This window comes from Zootoca vivipara, chromosome 7 (genome assembly GCF_965207765.1).
Source record: "Zootoca vivipara chromosome 7, rZooViv2.hap1.1, whole genome shotgun sequence".
Lineage (NCBI taxonomy): Eukaryota > Metazoa > Chordata > Lepidosauria > Squamata > Lacertidae > Zootoca > Zootoca vivipara.
Genome location: NC_142590.1, coordinates 11,959,263 through 11,986,324, shown reverse-complemented (window position 1 = coordinate 11,986,324; position 27,062 = coordinate 11,959,263). Strand labels below are relative to the sequence as shown.

At 46.0% G+C, this 27,062-nt stretch overlaps 1 protein-coding gene across 2 annotated transcripts in view; it reads left to right on the top strand.

Moving 5' to 3' along the window:
* Window positions 1-27,062, top strand: part of BRINP3 (BMP/retinoic acid inducible neural specific 3) — a 247,591-nt gene that overhangs the window by 180,611 nt on the left and 39,918 nt on the right. For both annotated transcript variants that reach the window (XM_088673731.1, XM_035123029.3), the window contains exon 7: window positions 23,212-23,434. In XM_088673731.1, the coding sequence (XP_088529857.1) occupies window positions 23,212-23,434 (223 nt within the window). The remainder of the gene's footprint in view (window positions 1-23,211; window positions 23,435-27,062) is intronic.

Below are 27,062 nucleotides of genomic sequence, written 5' to 3'. Positions count from 1 at the left end.
AAGGTTGCTCCTCTCCTGAATACTCTGCTGCCCCTAGTCTTCATGCCCTTTCACATGCATTTTATAGAATCATAGAATCGTAGATTCATCTAGTCCAGCACCTTCAATGCAGGAATCTGAGCTAAAACATCCATAACAGACGGCCATCCAGCCTCTCCTTAAAAACCTCCAAGGAAAGACAGTCTACAACAGGCATCCCCAAACTGTGGCCTTCCAGATGTTTTGGCCTACAACTCCAATGATCCCTAGCTAACAGGACCAGTGGTCGGGGAAGATGGGAACTGTAGTCCAAAACATCTGGAGGGCCGAAGTCTGGGGATGCCTGGTCTGCAACATCCCAAGGGAGACCATTCCACTGTCGAACAGCTCTTACTGTCAGAAAGTTTTTCCCTGATGTTTAGTCAGAATTTCCTTTGTTGTAACTTGAAGCCATTGGTTCGAGTTCTACCCTCCAGAGCAGGAGAAAACAAGCTTGCTCCATTTTGCTTGTGACAGCCCTTTAGATATTGGAAGGTGGCTATCATATCTCCTGCCTCCTCTTTTCCAGGCTAGACATACCCAACTCCCTCAACCGTTCCTAATAAGGCTTGGGTTCCAGGCCCTTGATCATCTTGGTTGCCCTCCTCTGCACACACTCCAGCTTGTCAACATCCTTCTTAAATTGTGGCACCCAGAATTGGATATGTTATGTAACTTGGCTTCACATTCTAGTAAACAACACTCCTTTAGCTTGCATTGAAAGTGTGTCTGTTGAGACCTCTTTCCTTTGAGACTGTAGTACTCAGGTACTGGTATGTGAAGACTATGCAAGATGATTGTATTAAGCAAAGAAAGATCCAAATGAGTGGGATTTGAGTGTCATGAGTCATCATCTCTAGTCCACACCAACCGCCTGCTAAATGAAGGTCTCCACCTGCTCCATTTTGCCCTTTCCAGACTCACATCTTGAGGGGAGCAACCTTTAAATACCAAGCTAGCTAACTGCACTAGGCTGTTATGACCTTTATGGCTATGTGATATACCTCTAAGGGAACTTGTTGTGCTCTCACTCCCCAAGCCTGTTCTCATCAAGGATACATAAAGGATTTGACAGAGGTTGAAAGAGAGACAGATTTTGCCCTCAGATATACAGCCATACATTTTAGTGAGTACTGGTCTCCCCTCTCACATACACATTATACCAAGTTGCTCTTCTTCACTAAAAATATAATAAAGATTTTAGAGTGTTTTTGTTTAGACAGAAGAGAAAGGAAAACTGGTGTTCCCTGATTATCATAACTTCATTGAATTCCAGTAATTTACAGATGAGAGAAGCTGTTCAGATCCACCAAGTGTCCCTATTTTCCAGGGGCGGTCCTGAAGAAGTGTGCATGCACACAAAAGCTTATACCAAGAACAAACTTAGTTGGTTTCTAAGGTGCTACTTGGCATTTATACATATACATACACACACACGCACAAAAACGCACACACACACACACACACACACACACACACACACACACACACATATATATATATATATATATATATATATATATATGCTTATTTATTTATTTATAACATTATTTATATAATGCTATATTATAAATGACCCAGGTGGCGCTGTGGTTAAACCACTGAGCCTAGGGCTTGCTGACCAGAAGGTCGGCGGTTCGAATCCCTGTGGCGGGGTGAGCTCCCGTTGCTTGGTCCCAGCTCCTGCCAACCTAGCAGTTCGAAAGCACGTCAAAATGCAAGTAGATAAATAGGAACCGCTACAGCGGGAAGGTAAACGGCGTTTCCATGTGCTGCTCTGGTTTGCCAGAAGCAGCTTTGTCATGCTGGCCACATGACCTGGAAGCTGTACACCGGCTCCCTCGGCCAATAATGCGAGATGAGCGCGCAACCCCAGAGTCGGACACGACTGGGCCTAATGGTCAGGGGTCCCTTTACCTTTATATTATAAATATATACCACAGTGGTTTACAATGCTATAAAAACATAAAACCAGACAGTAAAATCATAAAAACTTTTTTAAAAAGTTAAAAGCAAAAAGAAAGAAAGAAAGAAATTTTAAAAAACACATCAGTAGACCCTTGTGGGGGGCTGTACTCTCAATTGCCTGCATAGGCCTAGTGGAAGAGAAAAGTTTTCAGCAAGCATTTAAAAGTTGGCATAGAAGGTGCCCACTAAATCTCTATTGGCAGGGTGTGCCACAGGATTGGGCCAAATACACTGAAGGCTCAGTTTCTTGTTGATGCCTCACCAACTGAAGGAACAACCAAAGACAGATTGATATTGATGTGCCATTTCTGAAAACTCCTGTTTTTCATGGTATGATCAGAGGCGTAGCAAGCCCAGGTGGTACCCAGTGCAGAATTATTTTTGTCACACACACACACACACACACACACACACACACACACACACACACACCCATGCAGCTCTGGCTTTGTCGAAAAGTGAAAAAAATGAATTGCAAAAAAACTAGAGCTTACAGAACAAAACTGACTTCAGATATGAAATCAGCATTGAAAGAACATATAAGAAAGTTGAAAAATCTCATGCAACATAATTTTTTAAAAAAAGTTCCCCAGTGGGGGGGGCGCTGAGTGTCACCCCCCCTCCAGGGTGGCACCTAGGGCGACCCACCCCCATCACCCCCAGCTAGAATCAAGTTCCAAACCCTTCCAGAATTCCATTGGTCACACACACACACAGGTGCACAGGCAGAGCTGAAATTGACACCCACACCCCAAAAAGTCAGATGCCTTCCCAAACCAGTTTAGTCTTCTTTTCCTCCTGTTTCCACTGAGCACATATTCCAGCACAATTAAACCTTTGCTTTTCCCATTTCTTCAGAAAATGCAAATTATCCTGTTGCCACCTCACTGAACTGAAATTGGAGTGCTTTCAGACTGTTTGCTAAGATCCATCTGCTTGCTTATCATATCTTCTACAAACAGCCGTATCTTGTAGCCTTCGGATTTAGTTACTTCCTCTGCAAAATTAACAGCTGTTTTTATCAAAAATCCATACTGGTGCTGTTCGTCCTAAATTAGCATGCTTCGTTAGTGCTTCAAGGATCCTGGTTGAATTAAAACACTTAATTTCCTCCACTGGGGAGGGAGAAAATGAGGAACAGCCGTGGTGGAGTTTTTTGCTGATTCATCCAAACACTAGTTGAAAAAATAGCACTCTCTGCTGTGTGAAAAATGTTATATCTTTAGCTCCCTTTCTCCGGATGTGCAGATATTTTATAAGTTTTTTTCTGTTTCTAAGGGAAAATTGGATAGTACCAGGTTTGAAACTGGATTAATCATGGACTACAATACCAGGCATGCTGCTGGACACTATCTAGGGAAAGAATCTGCACCTTCCATAGCCTTGCAGAGATGCAGAGATGGGAATTGCCCTAACACTTCCCAAACAACACTGAACCATATGAGTAGTTCCCTGGGTGGTGCTGTGGTCTAAACCACTGAGCCTCTTGGGCTTGCTGATCAGAAGGTCGGTAGTTCGAATCTCTGCAACGGGGTGAGCTCCCATTGCTCTGTCCCACCTCCTGCCAACCTAGCAGTTCGAAAGCATGCCAGTGGCCCATGCAATTCTGGGCTGCATCAATAGGAGTATAGCATCTAGATCAAGGGAAGTAATAGTACCACTGTATTCTGCTCTGGTCAGACCTCACCTGGAGTACTGTGTCCAGTTCTGGGCACCACAGTTCAAGAAGGATACTGACAAGCTGGAAGGTGTCGAGAGGAGGGCAACCAAAATGGTCAAAAGCCTGTTAACGATGCCTTATGAGGAACGGCTTAGGGAGCTGGGTATGTTTAGCCTGGAGAAGAGAAGGTTAAGGGGTGATATGATAGCCATGTTCAAATATATAAAATGATGTTATACAGAGGAGGGAGAAAGGTTGTTTTCTGCTGCTCCAGAGAAGTGGACACAGAGCAATGGATTCAAACTACAAGAAAGAAGATTCCACCTAAACATTAGGAAGAACTTCCTGACAGTAAGAGTTGCTCGGCAGTGGGATTTGCTGCCAAGGAGTGTGGTGGAGTCTCCTTCTTTGGAGGTCTTTAAGCAGAGGCTTGACAGGCATATGTCAAGAATGCTTTGATAGTGTTTCCTGCTTGGCAGGGGGTTGGACTGGATGGCCCTTGTGGTCTCTTCCAACTCTATGATTCTATGATTCAGTGCAAGTAGATAAATAGGTACTGCTGCTGCAGGAAGGTAAACGGTGTTTCTGTGGGCTCTGGTTTCCATCACAATGTCCCATTGCAGCAGAAACGGTTTAGTCATGCTGGCCACATGACCCAGAAAGGTGTCTGTGGACAAACGCCGGCTCCCTCGGCCTGAAAGCAAGATGAGCACCGTAACCCCATAGTCGCCTTTGACTGGACTTAACCATCTAATCCTTCGTCCTAACATGGCAGCAGCTGAGTGCTCTGTTGAGCATTCCTGAATACGCTGCACTGGATCAAAGCCTATTCAAACCGTGGCAGAAAGGTATAATTTGAACAATGCACGTGTTAACTTGCTCTAAGATAGCAGGGATTCTGCGATGTCAGAAAATGTACTGTGTTCTTTGTACTAACTGGGCTTGTTGCTGGCACTATCTCTCTCAGCCCTTCTGTGTCCATCAAAGATAGGTAAGCAAACCTAAACATTTTCATATGTTCATAGCAGAGCTAGAATAAGAATAAGAATAAGAATTTATTATTTTTTCCCCAGCCACTCTGGGCAGCTTCCAGCAGAATAATAAAATACAATTATTCGTCCAATATTAAAATCTTCCCTAAACAATGGCAAGTGCTGGTTGAAACCAATCAAAATAGAAGGAATAAACATCAATTGAGGCAGTGGAGTGGGGGGGGGCACAGGGGCTGTTGCCCTGGGCCCCAGATTTTTAGTGGCACAAAATTTCGACATACAGTTGTGCTGTATGGGTTTTCCATGTGAACCAGGAAATGGCCTCTCCAGACAATGAAACAACTCTTATTTTCCTATCTCTGCAGCTGCAATCTCCTGGGTGACGCAGATGCCATTAGGCAGCTGAATGTGCATGCATACTCCATCTGTTTCCCTCCCTCCACCCAACCCCTCTGCATGGCCCTGGGCTCTGGCAACCCACACTATGCCACTGAATTAAGATCAAGGGCCTAGAAAACTTTTTTTTAAAAAAAGGTTTCCCCATTTGCCTAAAGCCAGCAAAGAGGGGGCCAATCAGGTTTGCCTCAGGAAGAAGTTCCACAATCTTTCCATCTCTATACTGTATTGCAAAGGAGTGGGGTACCATGTGGCGGTGGCCATTTTCAGCACCAAGCCTTCTTTTATCACCAAGTCTAGTTCACCCTTTATAGTCAAGTCATGTCTTTGCTGAAAGCATTTTTTGTTCCATTCTGAACTTTTATCTCATAACTGCGATTAGAATACTTCCTTTGAACTGAAATTGGCTTTCCGTGTGAATTATCTTCAAGTCCCTGTATTCACTGGATACAATGTTTAATTCCTTAATAACTGGCAAGTCTCCTGCTGTTGAGCACCGATGCGTTTTGCTTTCATTGATGGGCCGTCGTCAGATTCACTCAGACACCAGGAGGCTCACTGAAACCCAGCACCAACATCCTAACACTGGTTTAAATCTGCTTAATTCTCTATTGATGTCTGTGAATCTGCATCCATGCACCCAGCTGGGGAATCTATATTTCTATAACCTTACCTTTTTTTCCTCCCGTTGCATTCTCTCTTTTTTGCCCCACTCCTTCACGGTGATTGAATTATTAACATTCTCTTGCCGAAAACCGCTTGACTAAGCTGATGGGATTTAAAGCAATAAAGAAAATTCATAAAGAAGTTCTACTAGGAAAGACAATTTGCTACAGCCATTGACTGAATATTATATCAAAGGATTTAGAGGTAGAAGACTTCTTGCATCCCTCTCCCTTTTCATGGCCCGTTTGGGTGTTATTAAACTTTTTCATTAAAACCTCCTTGTTGTGAACTGGAGGAGAATGCTTCTGATATTTGCAGTCCTGCGTTTCAGAATAGGATTCCAAGATTGGCCATTTAACCAGGGAGATATGCAAGAGAATCTGATGGAGCATCCATCACCCACAAGGTTTTGAGTTGTTTTTTTAGCTGAGATGTTGAATTTGCTGGTCATTAATTACATTCCAAACCAGAAGTTTCCTCCCTTCCTTATCGATGAAAACCACTTGAGAGAGAAGTTATGACTGAAGAAAGTGGGACCCACAAATCTAACTGTGCCAGAAAACAATTCAAATGGAAGCAGGAAACAATTATTCCTTCCAAGCCCATTCAATAAGTCTTGAACTGAAATGGTACTTCTGCAGCAGAACAAAATTACATTTCCCAGAAGAAACTGTATCAAACTCCTTCCTACAAGGATGTCTCTTCTCCGAGGCTAAATCCAGTGGCTGCCATTTTAACCAATGAGATGACTGCTGCTGTCTCTTCTCGGGGAAGGCTCTTCCATGAGCCAAAGTGAGGCAGCTGCCTCAGCAAATTCTGAAGGGTGGAAAGTGGCTAGAAATGTGTGCCATGTGGTCTGCCCTGCAGCCCCTAAGCTAGCTTGCTTCCCTAAGGTGCAGTGAAGGACTCTGATCCATCACAAGTGCTGAAGTAAGATTCAGCTACCAGTCTAGGCAGGTTTTGAACCACCTTGTCCTTTGCCTCAGGCAGCAAAATGGCTTGGGATACTCATGTGCCATCGACAAACTTAACAATCTTTCTCCACACGGTCATCACGTACCCAACATACATGAAATTCAGTAAAACATGTTTAGAGGCTGTATCCTATGGAAGACCCAAACAACTAAGGGACAACTGTCAATTTAAAAAAATCCTAGCAATCAAAAAAATGGTATTGGGGAATATTTAAATCATGGGTAGGCAAACCAAGGCCCGGGGGCCGAATCCGGCCCAATCGCCTTCTAAATCCGGCCTGTGGACAGTCCGGGAATCAGCGTGTTTTTACATGAGTAGAATGTGCCCTTTTATTTAAAATGCATCTCTGGGTTTTTTAGGGGCCTGTCTAGTGTTTTTACATGAGTAGAATGTGTGCTTTTACTTAAAATGCATCTCTGGATTATTTGTGGGGCATAGGAATTTGTCACGGTGGCCGGAGTGGACTACTTCAGAGTAACGACGCTACGCAGCTCTGCATTTTATTCTTTTATTGGTGCTGCGTATTTACAGTGCTCAAGTCATTGCTATTTACACGGAGTGATGTGGTCAGTCGGTTTCAGAACCTCCTAATGGCTTTTGGCGCGTCTTTCTCCAACACAAAAGCTTTGGCAGACCCATCCTCTTGCCCCTCCTCTTCCTGCGTAATTCTGGAGTTGGGGGGATGGGTCTTCCCCCCTTGCTTGCCCCTTCCTGTCCCACCTGGGACCCTGGCTCCTCTACCTTGCCTGAGCCTCGGACACGACTTCCTGCTTCCCCACTGGAATCGGAACTCTCCCTGCTTTCCCCTTTGCTCGGGGACGGGCTTGAACTCAGGAGGGGAGGGACTTCGCGATATCCCCTGTCCCTCACATCCACCCCCCTCCCAAGCTCTCCTTCACCCCTCCCCAGGCCCCCCCCATGTGTCGGTGACGACTGGAAGCCTAAGAACTCAGTGCTCTCCGAGCCCGTTGGTGTGAACACCTCCCCCCAGTCCTGCGAGCCCCCCCCTTCCGCCTGGGAGGACGGGAATCCCAAAAAGTCCGTGGCTTCAGAGCTGGTGGGGGTAAAAACGTTCTGCCAATCTGCTCCTTCCTCTGACTGGGTGGATCTCGGTGACACCCATACCTCATCCTCTGGTTCCCCAAACTCCGCTTCCCAGCGCCATGGTGAGCTGCTCTCCCGTGCCTCCTCCTCCTCCCCCTCCCTTTCCATGTGCCAGGGCTTGGGTCTGTGGGGAAAGAGGGCGTGAAATTCTTCCACCAAGAATTCCTCCTGTATCTGAGTGGCTGGGACCCATTCATTTTGGGACGGTGGAGCATCCTCCCATGCCATGAGGTACTCCAGTCCCCCCACCCCCCACCTTGAATCCAGGATGGCCGTGGCCTCATTGAGTTGCTCCCTGCCTTCCCTCTCCCCCCCTCCCTCGGGGGTTTGTTCGCTGTCTCGGAGCCTGCTGCTTTCCCTGTATGGCGACAGCAGCGATCTATGAAACACTGGATGCACCCTCATGTCCTCTGGCAGTGCCAGCCTGTATGCCACCGGGTTGACCTGTTGCGTGACCGTGAAGGGGCCCAGCCTTTTGGGTGCCAGCTTTTTGCACCTCCCTCTGGTGGGAAGGCCCTCCGAGGACAACCACACCTTGTCCCCCACCCTGATGACCTCCCCTTGTCGCCTGTGGCGATCTGCCCCCTTTTTGTACGCTTCCTTGGCCCTCTCCAAGTGTTCTCTGAGCTGCTGGTGCACCGTCTCCAGTTCCTCTGCCCAATCCTCAGCCTGTGGGCCCTCCTCCTCCTCCTCCCCCTCCCTCTCTGGGAAAGATCTGAGGTCGCGCCCGTAATTGGCCTTAAAGGGCGACACCCCTGTGGAGACGTGCACTGCATTGTTGTAGGCAAATTCTGCTAGAGGCAGGCGATCCACCCAGTCCGTTTGCCTCTGGCTGACGTAGCATCTCAGGTACTGCTGCAGAATGGCGTTGACCCTCTCCGCTTGTCCGTTGGTCTGCGGGTGTCTAGCCGTCGACAAGCTGACCTCCACCTGCAGGAGGTTCATGAGCCGCCGCCAGAACCTGGAAACAAATTGGCGGCCACGATCCGAAATAACCCTTAAAGGTAATCCATGCAGTCTGAAAACGTGATCAACAAACAGTTTGGCTGTCTCTTCTGCAGAGACTGCCCTGGCACACGGTATAAAGTGGCACATTTTGGACATGAGGTCCACCACCACCAACACTGCGGTCTTGCCCCTGGACGACGGCAGGTCTGTGATGAAGTCCATGGACACTACTTCCCACGGCCTGTGTGGCGTGGCTAAGGGCTCCAGCAACCCTGGTGGCGCTGCTCTGACCACCTTTGCCCGCTGGCAGGTGTCACAGCCCCGTACATAGTCTCGAACATCTTCCCTCACCCCTGGCCACCAGAAGTGTCTCATGACTAGGTGAGTGGTCTTGTCCCTTCCAAAATGCCCCGCCGTTGGGTTGTCGTGCATCTGTTTGAGGACCGTACGTCTGAGCTGGGTGGTGGGCAGGTACAGTGCACCCTTGTAGAAAAGCAGCCCTCTGCGTTCTGCAAAGTCTTTTGCCTGCTGTGGTGCTGCGTCAGTGGGGGAGGGCACAACCGTTCCCGCCTTTCCTTGCCACTCCCTGCGATGTGGGCAGTCTCTGACGAGATGCTGGGGGGAGTTGCAGAGAAAGCAATTCCCACCCCTTCCCTCCTTGCGTCTTGGCGCCGCTGGGGTTTGAAAAGCCCGCGCGCGCGCGCTATCAATCTGCATGGGTTCCTGGTCCTGACTGGCCCCAGGCGTGGCTTGAAAGGGTTGTTGGGGGAGTGGCTTCTCCTGCGACCGTGGGAACCAAGCCCGCTTTGCGCGCGTTGCTTGCTTGTCGCTCCACCGGGATTCCTGTCTCACCCCCACCGCCAGAGCCGCTTTGCTCAGCTGATCCATATTACTGGGCTTTGGACCTCTCGAGAGCTCATCCTTCACCTCCTCATGCAACCCCAAGTAGAACGCCGCTTGCATTGGGGAGGACCCCAGTTCCCACCCCAATCTGTGCACCAGCATGGTGAATTTCGCCCAATACGCGCGAACTGTCATATTTCCTTGGCGTAAATTATGAAGTTCCTCCTTAGTCTGGTCCATATGACTATCGGACGAATACATCGTTTTCAAACCTTCTAGAAATAGTTTGACATTCTTCATGCAAGGATTCCTTGTTGCAATTAACGGTCTTAGCCACTCCCTGGCTGCCCCGGTAAGGTGCTCCACAATAAACGCTACTCTGTGCTCATCATCAGGGAACTCATCGTGGTGCAGCTCAAGAGCATACACAATCTCAGTCTCAAAGCCCTGAAATTCCTTCGGGTCTCCATTGAACTTGCTAACTAGGGTCCCAGCTCTCCTTCCTGGCAGCACTTGGACTTGGGGTGCCCCTCCCGCCTTGTTTTTCTCTGCATCCAGCTTGTTTTGGAGGTCTACCGCCACCGCCCTTAATTGCTGCTCTTTTTCCTGAAGCTCTCTCACCTGTTCCGCAAGTTGTAGCCGGTCGTCCTGGACCTTCTTAGTCTCCTCTTTAGCTGCCTTCAATTCTCCCTGCGCCTGCAGCGACAGCTGCTGCAGTTCTAGCTGGGCTTGCTCAGCGATCTGCCGCCACTTCTCCGCCTCTGACACGCTCATCCCGGCAACTCCAAAGTAGCCCAAAAATGATTAGGAGGTTGCTGTCACGGTGGCCGGAGTGGACTACTTCAGAGTAACGACGCTACGCAGCTCTGCATTTTATTCTTTTATTGGTGCTGCGTATTTACAGTGCTCAAGTCATTGCTATTTACACGGAGTGATGTGGTCAGTCGGTTTCAGAACCTCCTAATGGCTTTTGGCGCGTCTTTCTCCAACACAAAAGCTTTGGCAGACCCATCCTCTTGCCCCTCCTCTTCCTGCGTAATTCTGGAGTTGGGGGGATGGGTCTTCCCCCCTTGCTTGCCCCTTCCTGTCCCACCTGGGACCCTGGCTCCTCTACCTTGCCTGAGCCTCGGACACGACTTCCTGCTTCCCCACTGGAATCGGAACTCTCCCTGCTTTCCCCTTTGCTCGGGGACGGGCTTGAACTCAGGAGGGGAGGGACTTCGCGATATCCCCTGTCCCTCACAGAATTCGTTCATTTCCCCCCAGAAATATAGTCCGCCCCCCCCCACAAGGACTGAAGGACAGTGGACCAGCCCCCTGCTGAAAAAGTTTGCTGACCCCTGATTTAAATATATAGAATTTTTCATTAGAATAAAATAATGGCCATATAAAAGAACACTTCAATAACAAATCCTTAACAGGCCAGATCCTGTGTGGAATATTTCAAAATAAGCCAAATGTGTTTCAGTGCAAATGCCCTAATATGATATCAAAGAAACTAATAGGCTTTGATGAGGAGCCATGCTTCCTGTCCCCTTCCTTCAGAGAGCCAGTGTGGTGTAGTGCTTAAGAGCGGTAGACTCGTAATCTGGGGGACCCGGTTTGCGTCTCCGCTCTTCCACATGCAGCTGCTGGGTGACCTTGGACTAGTCACACTTCTTTGAAGTCTCTCAGCCCCAATCACCTCACAGAGCGTTTGTTGTGGGGGAGGAAGGGAAAGGAGATTGTTAGCCGCTTTGAGACTCCTTCGGGTAGTGATAAAGCGGGATATCAAATCCAAACTATTCTCTTCTTCAATTGCACCCTCCTCATTCTTCTCATGGATTAATAGGATAACCGCCTTATCAGCATTCTTCACATAGGAGCTAACTCCTAGGGGTCAAGGGGTCTTGCCCCCCCCAATAAAATGTTTGAGGGGGCCAGCACACACACACCCAAGTTGATGAGCATTGCCATTCAAATGGTGTGTGTGCACCAAGTCATGTTATCGATTAAGCAGGATGGGCTTTCCTGGAAACCCCTCCCCCCCCCATTTTTTTTTCCAAGTTGGCACCTCTGTTTCCCAACACAATTTAGAACCATGCTGCAGAAGTAACTCTCACAACATGTGAAATGTGCAGGCAACAGGGACACTCCAGAGCAGGTGGGACCAGTACAGGAGACCCCACTGCCCACCCCCAAGTGATTTTAACAATGTGAGTGGGAACTTCCAAATACAGTGGTACCTCGGTTTACAAACACAATTGGTTCCGGAAGTCTGTACTTAACCTGAAGCGTACTTAACCTGAAGCAAAGTTTCCCATTGAAAGTAATGGAAAGTGGATTAATCCGTTCCAGACGGTCCATGGAGTACTTACACTGAAGCGTACTTAACCTGAAGTGAACGTTCCCATTGAAAGTAATGGAAAGTGGATTAATCTGTTTCAGACAGGTCCGCGGAGTACTCAACCTGAAGCGTACTTAACGCGAGGTATGGGTGCAATTGGTTCCGGAAGTCCGTACTTAACCTGAAGTGTACTTAACCTGAAGCGAACTTTCCCATTGAAAGTAATGGAAAGTGGATTAATCTGTTCCAGACAGGTCCGCGGAGTACTTACACTGAAAATACTCAAACCGAGGTGTACTTAAACCGAGGTATGACTATATAGGAGGCGTTTCAGCCCTCCTATGTTGTCCTCTCCCTATGAGGGAAGACTCCTCAGGTCAGTCTTTAGGGCTCTGTTGAACTTTGCCAAATCTTCCCACCTATCATTTCCTTTCTTTCCACCTGGCCAGTGGAAAGGAGATTTGGTAATAACTCAGTCTTGCTGCATTTTGAAGCTGGAAGCATATAGCTGAAGTTCACATCAGGTTAATTGGAGGGAGGGTGTGTTTTCTTCCCCCTCTTCGGAAGGGAGGGCAGCTGTCTTGGTTGCTCAGCACAGTACGTTTTGTGACTGTTCTGACTAGAACAGACCAGTGCCTCAATCAAGAGAGGCAGCTCATTCATATGCAAAGCAACCTTCACTCCTAGTCTTAATTGAAAGGAGTGGAGGGGGGGGGGAGAGAGAGACTAGAAAAGAAGATTCACTGGCAGCTCAAGGTACTTGTTAATCATTGAGACAAAATATATGAATCAATACAGTCCACTCCATTGGCTGCCAGAGCTAGACAGAGATGGTCTCTCTCTCTCTCTCTCTCTCTCTCTCTCTCTCTCTCTCTCTCTCTCTCTCTCTCTCTCTCTGGGTTTCGAGCACAGCAAAAATAAAACTCTCAGAGCTCATAACTTCATTATTGTTTTCTTTATTATCTTACAGGGGTGTTAATTTGCCTTTGAGTAATTAACTCCCCCGTGTGATTGTCAAGAAATTTAATCAATAACAGGCCGTGGGGGGGGGAGTGTCAAATCTACCAAGCTGTCATGGCTTCAATTACGATCGTCCCCCTACCCACCCTGAGCATCTCCCCCTGTGGAGGTGTCTCTGTTTTACTGACGTGAACAGGTGCACCATATATAATTTCTTTGTGGAGCCAATATTTAAATTCCTTCCTTCCCATAACCAAATAGGAAGGCACAACCAACCCACGATCTGTAATCTAATCACCTCATTTTCATCTCTAAAAGCATTAGCGGCCACCTGCTAGCGCCGCATCTGGCAATCCTACTTATTAAAAGTCACACAGGTTGTTGCACGCTTAAGATAACATGGCGCTGTTTTGATGACACTTTAATAAAGCGGAAAGGTGAGAAGGGTGGACCTGAGAGACTCCTGCTTATGTCCACCAGGTACTTCGCAGCATATAATTTCTTGCAAACGTGGTAAAAATAAAGGATTGTTCTTGAGGGGATTACAATCTGCTTTTGCCTGCTGTTTTTCAAAAAAGAAAAAAAAAGCATCAAGATAAGAATCTATGCTGTTGCATCTCCCTTCCTAGTTGGCTATTACACTTATGAATTAAAATCTGCTGAGCTGTAGTCCCAGGCAACCAGTGATGAGAGATCGGGGGGGGGGGGGGAGGTCATGCAGCAGCAATGATCTCCCCCTCCCCCCAGCTACATAAAAAAAAGGCTGTGAATGAGGTAGGGCTCATTAGCCACAGATAAGGAGGTTGGTTACGTTTAAACCTTCTCCTTTCCTAGGGAGATGTGTTATAAGTGAAACTGCATGGTATATTAACTGCAAGAGCATAATCAATGTGCTTATTTTTTTACACCTAAATAGCTGCTGCAGGGATGCCCAAAGACGTGTGATTGTAGCATGTGAGAAGGTTGGTTTCGGGGGGGGGTTGTTTTTTTTACAAAAAACTAATTGTGATCCTGATTGAAACTCAAGCACCCGAAGCTGTTTTAGTAGAAAACCCTTTTTCCACCCCAAGGCTAATAGTATCTATAGGGTGGGTTTTTTTTTAAGGGAGTATGCTAGTGGGAGGGGGGAAATTATCACCCCCCCTCCCCATTTGCAATGGTCTCAATCCTCCTCCCCCCCCCCACCACCACCACCTGGCTATTTGAGCTATTGTACAACACATGAATTGATTTCACACCATTATTCTAATATCTGGGATGGGTGGATCATTTGATTCCAGTCTGTTTCAGTTTTGCATGCATTCAGATAGCATATTGCTTTATCAAAGTACCACTTAAAAAAAAACCCCTATTAAAAACCAGATTTTTAAATGCATTTTTTCCACATTTTCCCCAATTTGTGTATTTTGTATGCATATTGACCTATAATATCCTTTTTCCATTTGGGTATGTTTTTCGATCCAAAAATTGTACCACAAAATTCAGAGAAGTGGGAAAACTGAAAGATAAATTTGTACGAAACCACATATCTATCTGGGAAGCGTGAATCAGGTTGGTTTGCCGAAAATTGTAGTTTGGGCAAAATCCTGTGTAAAACCTCCATCTATCTTCTCAGAACAGAACAAAGTTTAAAAGTGAGCTGAAATGAATTTAGACCACTCTAGCGTTATATCTTTTGAATTATGGTGTTGGAGGAGACTATTGAAAGTCCCATGGACTGCAAGAAGATCAAACCTATCCATTCTGAAGGAAATCAGCCCTGAGTGCTCACTGGAAGGACAAATCCTGAAGCTGAGGCTCTAGTACTTTGGCCACCTCATGAGAAAAGAAGACTCCTTGGAAAAGCCCCTGATGTTGGGAAAGATTGAGGGCACTAGGAGAAGGGGACGACAGAGGACGAGATGGTTGGACAGTGTTCTCGAAGCCACCAACATGAGTCTGACCAAACTGTGGGAGGCAGTGGAAGACAGGACTGCCTGGCGTACTCTGGTCCATGGGGTCATGAAGAGTCGGACACGACTAAACGACTAAGCAACAACAGCAACAACAAGCATTTTATCTTTATATTATATACAGAACAACTATGCAGGATCCAAATGTAATATAATTCCCCCCCCCAACCAAATCTCAGAACAAATCTGTGACTTCACTTTCTATACGCAGACCTCTACAGATAGCAAAGGGTTTCAGTGAAAGGATTAAATGATTTATAGAAAGAAGTTTAAAGTTCAGCTTCACTGCATTTTTCCACAAAAAGAATAAGCCCATTTCAAGCTGACATATTTTTGTTGTTTTCAGTATATGTATATTTCTCATAGGAAGTCCTTTTGTCTTCAGAGAAATTAAATAATGCATCACGGACAACTGAAATTCACTGGAATGTAGCAATAAATATGTGGCCTTTTAAAGCATTGCTTTTTTTATTAAAGATTTTCTTGATTTACAAAAAATATGTGCAATGTCTCTCGTAACGTTTTTACAAATCAGTTTCATTTGTTGAGACATTGAGAAGAAAAGGGAAAAAGAGGTAGATGGGGAGGGTGGGTGGCGATGGGATCGGGTGGCAATGTTTCTATTTTGCTTAGTGTATGTGGGGTTTAGCATTGCTTTTCTAGCTGTTTGGAAATGTGAGGTTCTGCATTTTTTAAAGTCGCACATCTCTCCTAAATTTCTACAATGACACCCAAAAAATATCAAGGCAGAACCTCATTGAACACATGTTGTCTGGGATCATTGGAGAAACTGCTACCATTGCAGATAAAATGGTGTTTCTATGCGCTCTAGTTTCCATCATGGTTTTCCATTGCACCAGAAGCAGTTTAGTCATGCTGGCCACATGACCTGGAAATCTTTCTGCGGACAAATGCCAACTCCCTCGGCCTGAAGTGAGATGAGCGCCGTAACCCCATAGTCACCTTTGACTGGACTTAACCATCCAGGGGTCCTTTACTTTTTACTTTTAAACCTTTATGCTAAAAAAAAATGTGTTAATTATTTTAATTGGATGCCTATTGTTGTTTTGGAAAAGAAAATGAAAGGAATAATTGCAGTCACCATATCACATATGCTTAAGAATATAGTAGTGGGGGTGGGGGGGTGTTTTAAAACATAAATATCATTCAGGGACTTTTGTAATGTTGTGGCAGCTACTTTTGTTGAAATAATCTCCATGCCTTACACATATATGTGAAGAGTTATATAATTGCCAGAGTTATAATAAACCCTTTGCATCCCCAGGCAGAAGATGGAATTGCATTGTTGACCATTGCCAGATCATTAATTTAAAGACACAGACCTTGAGTTCTTTAGACGCTGCAAAGATAGTGGTGCCATTTATGATTTAGCCACTGATCTCTTGGACTATTTAGTGAATAATTCGAGCAGCCAGCATTTGAAGGGAGAAGCTTGTTTTGTACATCACTTTAGTAACACCCCACTTTGTTGATAGTGTACAGTGGTACCTCGGTTGTTGAATTCAATCCATTCTGGGAGTCCGTTCGGCTTCTGAAAACGTTAGAAAACTAAGGTGTGGCTTCCCTGCACCCTGCACTCAATCGGAAACCATGGAAGCCGCGTTGGACGTTTGGCTTCCAAAAAACGTTTGCAAACCAGAAAACTCACTTCCGGTTTTGCGGCGTTTGGGAGCCGATTTGATCAGGAGCCAAGCCGTTCGACAACCAGGGTACCAATATATGTGGGAGAACTGAAACCTGTGGAAGATGATTGTTGGAAATGATATGGCAGAGGATTTGCACCAAATCTGACCAGCCACATCACATAAGAACATAAGAAGAGATTGCTGGACCAGGCCAGTGGCCCATTTGGTCCAGCATCCTGTTTTCACAGGAGCTAACCGGATACCTGTGGGAAACCTGCAAATCAGGATCTGAGCATAAGATCTCCCCTCTGCAGCTCCCAGTAACTGGGATTCAGAAGCATGGATGCAGAGCATTGCATCTATAGTCCATGGAGACACAGCTTAGCCTTCACCATTACAAGTAGTCACTGATAGATGTTATAAAGGCCATACCATGAAGAATAAAGCTTTGCTCAGCAAGAGGGCCCCGTGTCCCAGCTGGTTAATACTTTATCTTCATGCACTGCTCAGAGAAAGAAAGAAAGGAGCATGTAGCATAAAACCTCTGGGTTGGTGAGTCTTGGTAAGTGCCTGAACTTCTGGTCTTGCCTGGTCAAGAGGTCAGTACCTTGTGCCCGCTGTACATCATGCTCTCTTGCTTCCAGCAATTAATCTCATGAATCCTAGAATGGAGAGCACGCGCTCCAAGTTAATGTACAGCTTGCTTGTGGCTTTGGCCATTGCCATTCATCATCAGGATTTGCTCTTGTAGGAATAGCGGCTAATATCCAAAGAGCAAAGCCACTCTCTGTGCTGCAAAGGCAGCTTTGCATTGATGTGACTGTCTGCCATGCTCTATGGCACAGCCCACTTGACACTAAGAGGTGTTTCAAAAGCAGTTTATAATATTGATGATGGTGATATGTATGTTTGTGTCAATCCAATTTAATGGGAGGAGAGCTACCCCTCCCCCCCAAAAAAAATCTCCAATTGGACACACTCAAAGCATATCTCTGGATCCTGGCCAATGTCTGTTTCTGGGAGATCTTGAAAAATGCTGAATTTGTTCAAATCTTTATGGCAGAATTAACCTTTTTTCTAGTTCTGCCTGTACAAATTTCGCTACCCCGTAGAATATGTGATCTCTCTCTATATCACTTCCTTTTAATAGCAAACTGAACTAGTGAGTGGTGACAGAAATGGAGTCGAAACAGGACCACTGAGAAAGAAGGGAGGCATATCAGGAAAATTTCAAAGCTTGTAGAAATAAAACAAATAAACAAACACAAAACCTAACCCACCACATTTTGTTAAGGCTGAAGAAGCACTTACACAGCCACCCATAGCTGCCAAGTACCCCGTTTTCCCCGGGAAACCCCCCGTATTTTCTTACCGTTTCCCGCAGGTGTCCCGAATGGCAAAATACCCCGTATTCCCCCGGATTACGGAGCTCCCGCTGGCGGCCATGTTCTTTTGGTGCCACGCCGGCACCGGAAGTCGCTTCTACACACTTCCGGAAGTGCGTTGAAGCAACTTCCGGTGCCGCTGCTGATCCCGGATTTTTCAATCCGGAACTTGGCACCTATGCAGCCACCGCCCCCAACAGCCCAATGTGGACAGGACATACTTGGCTAAACAAATGTAAAATGTCATTTGGAAAAGGGAAATGGAACCAGGGAGGCAGAAATAGTTTCCTGGGGGAGGGCATGACTGGCTGGAACCTTGAATGAGCCACAGTGGAGATGTATTGCAGCATTCTTTGGGAGGCCCCACATGCTACGGAGTATTTATGATGTTTTTTACATCCAGGGAAGCATATGATATCTTGACTGACAAGACTGAAAGAAATTGAAATTCATAATAGAATATTTTCTCCTTTTGCACTCTATTCTCTGTCAGTGTTTATTCATCTGTTATTCAAACAGAGCTTGGGTAAGCATCCTTTGGCTACATCCTTTGGCTACAATAATAAGGCAGGAAAATATCGCTGGAGTTTTTCTTAGCATTGTGCAAAGTGACAGACAAGGCCATTTAGATTGCTGCCTAGGCAGCCACTTTAAAATGCTGATTTTGACAGGGCTAATGCAAAGTACATTTTACACAGAGCTATATTTACCACCAATTGTTAAATCCAAGAACAGCCATCTTCCACTTTGTCTTCACGAGATGAATCAGTAAAACACAGACACTCCCAAGCGTTCGTAGCTGAAATGATGTTATTCAATGTAGGACTGGAGTTCAAATCAATTATCAAATGTTAATTCTTTGTAGCAATAAGCAGACCTTCCCTATCCACTTTTTTAAAAATCCAGAGTAAACAGATGAATTCTACCAGACACCTGGTAGAAGTTCACAAATTAATCCATGCTGTGGATTGAGTCTGGTGCGAAGAAAATTCTTAAATCCCTTTTCAATGTTTGCTGGAGTCCTCTTTGCCACTTCTCAAGCTTACTGGGGCGAAGGGATGGTTGGTAGCTGGGAAAGGCTCCTGGACATTCTGCAATAGGGCTTGATACCCTAGATGCATGGGTCAAATTGTTAGCATATTAGTAGTGCATCATGGAATCAGTTGCTAACTGTTGACTCCACTCACATAATTATGGGCACTGTAGATTATATTTCCCAGCAACCCTTAACAAACTACAGTGCCCACAACACCATAGCTGCCAAGTTATCCCTTTTTTTACAGGGATTTTCCCTTATGCTGAATAGGCTTCCTCGCAAGAAAAGGGAAAACTTGGCAGCTATGCACAACACATTGAAGAGGATAGTGTGTTTTAAAGGTGTTTTAAAGGTATAGCTCATGCATTTTCCCTCTCCACTGAACATAGGGGGAGGCAGGTTTGGAGTTTCCATTTATGTTGTGTAGCAAACTGCACTTTCCCATTCTATCCTAATATTTGGAAAGTGTAGTGTCAAGAAAATCAGCTTTTTCTGTTCTGGCCTTCTCCCAAAGCCTTTTTCTGGGTGAAGAAGGGACCTCATGAGAAAGCCGTTTCTTTCTCACTAATTGTATGAGATCTCATAGCTTGCACGAGTGAAGCGGGGTATCCAAGGTCAAGATGAAGCTTCACTAATTGGGTCTGGAGCCCTCTGTGGTGAAGTAGCATGTGCACTCAGTTCTGTAGACCTTGGTCTGATTGGCCAAGGTCATGTCAGTTGCTATGAACTATGCAAGCTACCCACATTCCTTTTGTGTGATGCCTCACTTCCTAGTTTCTGGGGTCTGTGCCTGACATTTTGCCTTGCCTTTCCATTTACAATTTTCTTCCTGGCATCCATGCTACTTGCTGTGTTTCTGCTGTATTTTTGCCTGTTGGTGATGTATTATTTCTTGTTGGAATTGTCTGCATTTGTGCCTTCAGTATTTCACCATTAAGAAACTGTCATCCATGTTGGACTCCCTTCCCTTCAAGTATTTTTTTATCATGGGATCTCATCCATTAGTTCCTTAGATTTTTTAAATCGGCTTTCTTAAAGCCCAGATTTTGTGTCTGACTATACTGAGCTTTTCCTTGCCTCTGTGTCATGAAACCCAAGAGGATACAATCACTTCCTCCCAAGGTTCCTACGACTTCCACTTTGTCAATCAGTTCCTCTCTGTTGGTGATAGGTCCAAGATAGGTGATCCCCTTCTTGCATCTTCTACCTACTGGGGAATGAAATTGTCCATGAGGCAATTGAGGAATTTGTTGGAGCTTGCATTCTTGGCAGAGTTTGAGTTCCAACAGATATCAGGGTAGTTCTAGTTAACTTCTTTTCTTGCCCTCATTCCTGCCTAGGCCCTTAATCACATTCCAAAGGATACCTGTGCATTTTGCTGATTAGAGTACAATAAATTTAATAATCCTTGAACAGTAAGAACTCGTGTTGCAGTTTCACAGCTCATGAAATGTGTCAGTTTAAGATATGAGACAAATACCGTTCTCTCCCTCCGCCACCGCCTTTTCTCTCTGTCTCTCTCTCTCTCTCTTGCAAAGCACTGTGACTTCACAGTAGCCTTATCTCTCATTACTCTGGATACAATGTGATATTCATTAGAAAAGAATACAGGACATGATTTCATTAAGAGTTAGCAAGTTCTCTTCTTAGCAACCTTCCCTCCTGCTCCCACCCCCCCCCCCCCCGGTTTTGTACTGCAAGAGAATATAATGCAAACCTTTCTTATCACATATAAACAGCACACCAACTTTGTACATTGCATGTTGTTCTTGAACAAGTAAGTGGAGATAGTGAAGGTTCCTTTGGCACGTCACTGCAAGATTATAGAATTATGGGATGGCTGAAAGTAGGGCACGAGCACAGTAGTGCTTGTATCTCCCTTTTAAAGCCATCCAAATTGGTGGCTGTTACTAGTAGTTAATTCCATAGTTGAGCTTCCTTGCATTTTTTCTAAACTCTAAAACCACATTATTATTATTATTATTATTATTAGGTTGTAACCAATATTTGCCCTACTCAGAGAAGATTCATTAAAAAGAATGACCAACTTAGGCCCATTAATCCCAATGTCTCTACTAGATACAACTCTTCATATTTATAAATCGTCCACTCAGATATTCAATTTGTTTTGCATACACTTCTTGGTAATCTGGGCTAGCACCAGGATTTGGCATCATCAGCCATGCTCCAGAAGGCGACCCACAATGAATCCTTGGAGCCTCCTGGCTCTGATGCTACCCTCCTTGCTTGTTGCCAGCCTTCTCCAAGCAAGCAAGCAGCGAGAGGGATGGGGAAAAGGAACAGTAATTCCCATGAGCCTGTCCCTCTCCCAGAAGTGGCAGTGGCAACCAGGAGGCAAAGTTGGGTGGACTCCATGTGAATCCTCAGACAGGCTCCTTGCAACAGCCTTGTGAAGGAAGTGAGCCTAATTACCTCTACGTCTCTGAGCTTTTAAATTGCTAAAGCATTGATAAATCAGGGGAAACTGTCAGGGTGTCTAGCAATTATAAAAAAATGAAACAATTCTGCAGTGGAAAATTGATAGCAGTTAAGAGGTTGTGTGTGGCATGAATAAGGTTTTCTCGAGACAGTGGTGAACGGCACCCAGGCCAGGCCCTATGGCCAGGCCGGGTGGCGCAGGGCGCCAGGGCGCCCACCCACCAGAGGGCGCCGCGCAGCTGTGCCCGCCCGCCGCAGAGCTGCGCTCGCCCGCCACACTGGGAAACGGGGGGGAGGGGACGCCAGAGGGATACGTCGCACCACGGCGCCAGGGCGCCAAATATACTTAAGACAGCCCTGACGGCACCACATACAGGAAAGAGTGGTAGAAAGAGAGTGAAAAGAGGTGGCCCCCACCCACTCTAGGTTCTGAACCCACTCATTTTTTTGTTCTGATCCTGCCCACTTTTGGCTCCAGCTACATCGTCCTTTTATTTGCAGCCCCCACCCCTGATTACACCCAAGGTAATGGAGCCCTTGACAGAAAAATATTGGAATATTCAAGCTAGTAGCAAATTCAGGGAATTTGGGGGATATTATTACTATTATTATTATTATTATTATTATTATTATTATTATTATTTATACCTCGCCCATCTGGCTGGGTTTCACCAGCCACTCAGGGCTGCTCCCAACATAATATTAAAAACACAATAAAACATCAAACATTAAAACCTTCCCTAAACAGGGCTGCCTTCAGATGTCTTCTAAAAGTCAGATAGTTGTTTATTTCCTTGATATCTTATGGGAGGGTGTTCCACAGGGCGGGCGCCACTACTGAGAAGGCCCTCTGCCTGGTTCCCTGAAACTTTGCTTCTTTCAGTGAGGGAACCACCAGAAGGCCCTTGGCACTGGACCTCAATGTCGGGGCTGGACGATGGGGGTGGAGTCACTCCTTCAGGTATACTGGACCGAGGCCATTTAGGGCTTTAAAGGTCAGCACCAACACTTTGAATTGGGCTCGGAAACATACTGGGAGCCAATGTAGGTCTTTCAAGACCAGTGTTATGTGGTGTCGGCGGCCACTCCCAGTCACCAATCTAGCTGCCGCATTCTGGATTAGTTGGAGTTAATATTAACTGCTGCACCGACACTTTGAATTGTGCTCAGAAACGTACTGGGAGGTGGCCAGGGCCCCCAAATTCAGTAGGGTTACTCTACCACATTATAAATTAGAATCATAGAATCGTAAAGTTGGAAGTGTCACCTAGTCCAACCCCCTGCAGTGCGGGAATGTTTTGCCCAACGTGGAGTTCAAACCCATTACCCTGCAATTAAGAGTCTCATGCTCTACCAATTGATCTTCAGAGTAATACTCATTACAACCTGGGAGACATAAGATCTTTTGAAGTGAAGGAACCATCTCAAGAGGAGAAGGTTACAAGACCATTTTGTACTCAAAATGCCCAAGTGTATCCCTTTCCCCAGTAGACAGGTATCGCCGCTGAGTTACATCAGCTCTTATATTTGAATGAGGGAGGCATACAGCACAATCCCAGGTATATTTACTCTGACGTAAGCCTTACTGATTGCCCTGGGTACTTCCTCCCAAGAAAGACTGGATAGAGTTGCAAGCCTAATGAAGCCATGCTCAATTTGTCAAATGTGAAGCAACAGGAAGCAGGCCTATGCGCTTCTGAAAAGCTCATGTTGCATTAATATTTATGCTGTGTACAACCTTTAAGAATATTGCATTTGCCTGCTGTACTACTGTCCGTTAAGGGTGACAAATCAAAGTGATAAAAATGGACACAAGCTAGAGGTAAGTGTTGTTTTGCTGCACAAAGGCTCACAGAAGCGTATCTTAAAAGAGTGTTGAATTTTGCCGTTTTTGCAGATGAATTCAAGTTCTTTATGAAAAGGCTGCCCATGAACTATTTCCTCAACACGTCAGCCATTATGCACTTGTGGACAATGGATTCAAATTTCCAGCATCGCTATGAGCAACTGGAAACCAGCACGAAACAGCTGTTCCTCAAGGCGCAGAAAATTGTCCACAAGCTCTTTAGCCTTAGTAAGAGGTGCCATAAGCAGCCATTCATCAGCTTGCCGAGGCAAAGGTAAGAGAAACAACAGAGAAAATGCAACCAACCTAGGACAGTGATTCCCAAATGGGATTAGCTTGCAGAGATGGCAGAAAGTGGTAACAATGTAAACCACTACAAACTCGCAAAGATAAGCCTACATTCTTTGAAATGCCCTACATGTTTAGGAATCACTGACCTAGCCTGCTGTTTTGACACTGAAGGGTTATTCACATGGACAGACAGGGCAACAGTTTCCAGTCATAGCTGCCAAATCTCCCGTATTCTCCGGGAAATCCCCGTTTTTTCAGCTGTTCTTAGCTGAAAAAATGGAGTTTTTTGTTTTTCCCCGGTTTAATCTGGCGCGGCAGCCATTTTGGAACTGGGTGGAGCATGTTCAGAAGCGACTTTTGATGCTGCTCTGCCCAGTTCCAAAATGGCTGCAGTGCGACTTCTGGCACGGCGGCCATTTTGGAACTGGGCAAAGCAGCATCAAAAGTCACTTCTGAGCATGCTCCGCCCAGTTCCAAAATGGCGGCAGCGCTACTTCCGGCCTGCTACTTCCGGCGCAGTCCCTTATTTCTCGGACAGCAACTTGGCAGGTATGGTTTCCAGTATTAATCCTCCATCTTGATGGCATATTGAGGGAGTGGCTGATACCTTACCTCGCCATGTGACACATGGAGGGGAGCATTCATTGTGGGGATGCCATTTTTAGTTGCATATCCAATGACTGGCATAAGATGCATAACATGTTACCCAGCTCTCTCACAGATATAAGGGGAGAGAGTTGGAAGAGAGGCCATACCACTCTTGCAATCTCACCAATTCACCATTTGGGGGCTCTGCAGATTTTAAAGCTCTGCATCCTCACTTTTAGGCTGCTTTTGCAATCACCTATTTGGGAGACGGTAAGGTGATGAGACTTGGGGATACCATTCTCTCCTGTTTCTTTGGTGAATTTGAACAGCTAGGAGCTGCCCAGTGGGTTCCAACCAGCTTCTGAAAAGTTGGGGTCATGTAAATCAGCCTTCTGAAGTGTAATACGAATAACTGGGACAAATCATTTTACTTGTGTATATTCCTCAAGTCAACAGGCACTATGGGCTTAGCTGCCAAGTATCCCGTTTTTCGCGGGAAACCCTGGATTTTAATCCGTTTCCCACTTTTCTCCCGAATTGAGAAAAATCCCAGAAATTCCCCGGATTTCCTACCTGCCGCGGAGCCTCCATTTTGGGTGCTGCTCTGACCATGTGTGGGCACCGGAAATAGGGCAGAGCGGCACTGGAAGTGGCTGCTGGGCATGCGTAGAACCGACTTCCGGTGCCGCTCTGCCCTATTTCCGGCGCCCACACATGGTCGGAGAGACCCCGGAAGTTGCTTCTACGCAACTTCCGGTGCCGCGCTGCTGCTGATCCCGCATTTTTCAGCGGAAGACTTGGCAGGTATGACTATGGGTGCATAACATGGGCCTGCAGGAAAATGTCAGAGTCTCTTTGATAGTGATTTTACATCATTATTGAACAAAAGTATCGCCAATATCATAATGATATTTCTATCAGAGTATAGCCAGAGGGTGTGACTCTATTCTACTGCTAAGCTGCGTAAATTGTCAATATGAGAGATTACAATTTGCCTACCATTCTAAAGCCGCAATCCTAAACAAACCCTAAGCAAGCAGCAGGGGAAGGGAGAGATCTGGGCTAAAAGTCTGGCCCTACTCTTCTCCCTACACAGTTACGCCCTATGATGAGTAATATGTGGATAGCACTATTGCAGAAAGGATGATAAGCTACACACCATGGGTGTTGACTTGGGCCCCACACTGTGGGGGCCCAGCGTGCTCCATGACGGCACTGCAATGTCATGACATCACATTGCAACGTCATGATGGTGTGGTGTGGGGCAGGTCACGTGATCCGGCACCATGGCAGCAACTGGACTGGGGTGTGGGGCCTCACTGGCAGGGACTGTGATTCCCCTCTCTCCCTCCTCCTTCCTTGCTGTCCCTTTCTCCCCCTTTTCCTTCCTTCCTTTCCTTCCTACCCAAGTGATCCTGACACAAAAACCTCACACTTACACTAAGTAAAAGAATGTAGGTTTACCCCCCACCTTATACATCAGTGTCTCGCATCAAACAAAACCAATTTGCAACAGGGGCAATGCGCCTATTTTTGTAACCCAATAAAATATTTAATACAGATTATATAAAAGCACACACACTTCAAAGGGCTTGGTTTCACACATTCAGTCATCCTAATGGCTTTTCCCAGCCAAAGCAGGCTGAAATGAGGAAAGCTAACTAGTGTGGTCTGAAAGGACAGTGATGATGAGTCAAGGAATGCTGAAGCATTCAGCACACCTGTCAGCTGGAAAGAGACACTGGTTGTCTCTCTCCCTCCTCTCTCCTCTCTCTCCCTAACTTCTGTCCCTGACTGAGGCAACCTGGGACGCAGAACTGCCTCTCTCTCTCTTCTCTATCATTCTCTATCACAGAGGGAAATAGAGAGGCAGTTCTGCATCCCAGCCACCTGCCAAAAGGTAAAGGTAAAGGTACCCCTGACCGTTAGGTCCCGTCACTGACGACTCTGCTTAATCTTTTCACATTGACTTTGTGGGGCCTTAACCCGCATAAATATGGTTACAGGTAGGTAGCCGTGTTGGTCTGGATCGAAGTAAAATAAAAAAATTCCTTCAGTAGCACCTTAAAGACCAACTAAGTTTTTATTTTGGTATGAGCTTTCGTGTGCATGCACACTTCTTCAGAAGAAGAAGAAGTGTGCATGCACACGAAAGCTCATACCAAAATAAAAACTTAGTTGGTCTTTAAGGTGCTACTGAAGGAATTTTTTTATTTTACCGCATAAATATATTATTGTGGGGCCTTAACCCAGGGGTCAGAAAAGTTTTTGTGGCTTGGGCCGGTTCACAGTCCCGCAGACACCACAGTGGGCCAGAGTGTGCGCGTGTGCATGCGTAAATGCTATTTCCGGTGCTCCTTCTGGTGCGGAGGAGGCATGCGCAGCTTCCCATTGGCTGCAAGAGCTTCCTGCAACCAATGGGAAGCCAGCCAGCATCACGGAAGGTGGTCCCACTCTGCTCCACGCCGGCTTAGCGCAGCACACAGGAGCCGATTGAGTGGGTGGCGGGGGTCCATGGGCCAGTGAAACGACCCCCACGGGCCACTTGTGGCCTGTGGGCCTTAGGTTTTCTTAGGTGCACACTCCCTTAGAATCAAAGTCCATTGTCCAAGGGTGTAGCCACTGGGCCAAGGCAAGTTAAGGCTTCCTTGCTTCCTGGTAATAATCACTTTCTCCCTCCAATGTAGAAATTAGCATTGGGTGGGGTTCTCCCTTTGTTGCCAATAGAAGTTTTTAATTCCCCCCCCCCCCAGTGCTAATTGGTCTGTGTTGCAAAGGATATTTGCTAAGATCATTCTGCGGAGGGAAGGTTGAAATCTCCTCTCCCCATGTTCTGCAGTGGATCATAAACACAAACACACAGCCTAGAGCTGTTTTAAAACACACTCACACAAACACAAACAGGCACCCCACATGATTGCTAAGCACTACATTAGTGTAATTTGTACTCAGGCCCGTAGTTTGTTGTAAATGCAATCACAATTAGGACAAAACTCCAATCCAAACACCCTTTAGTTGGAAGT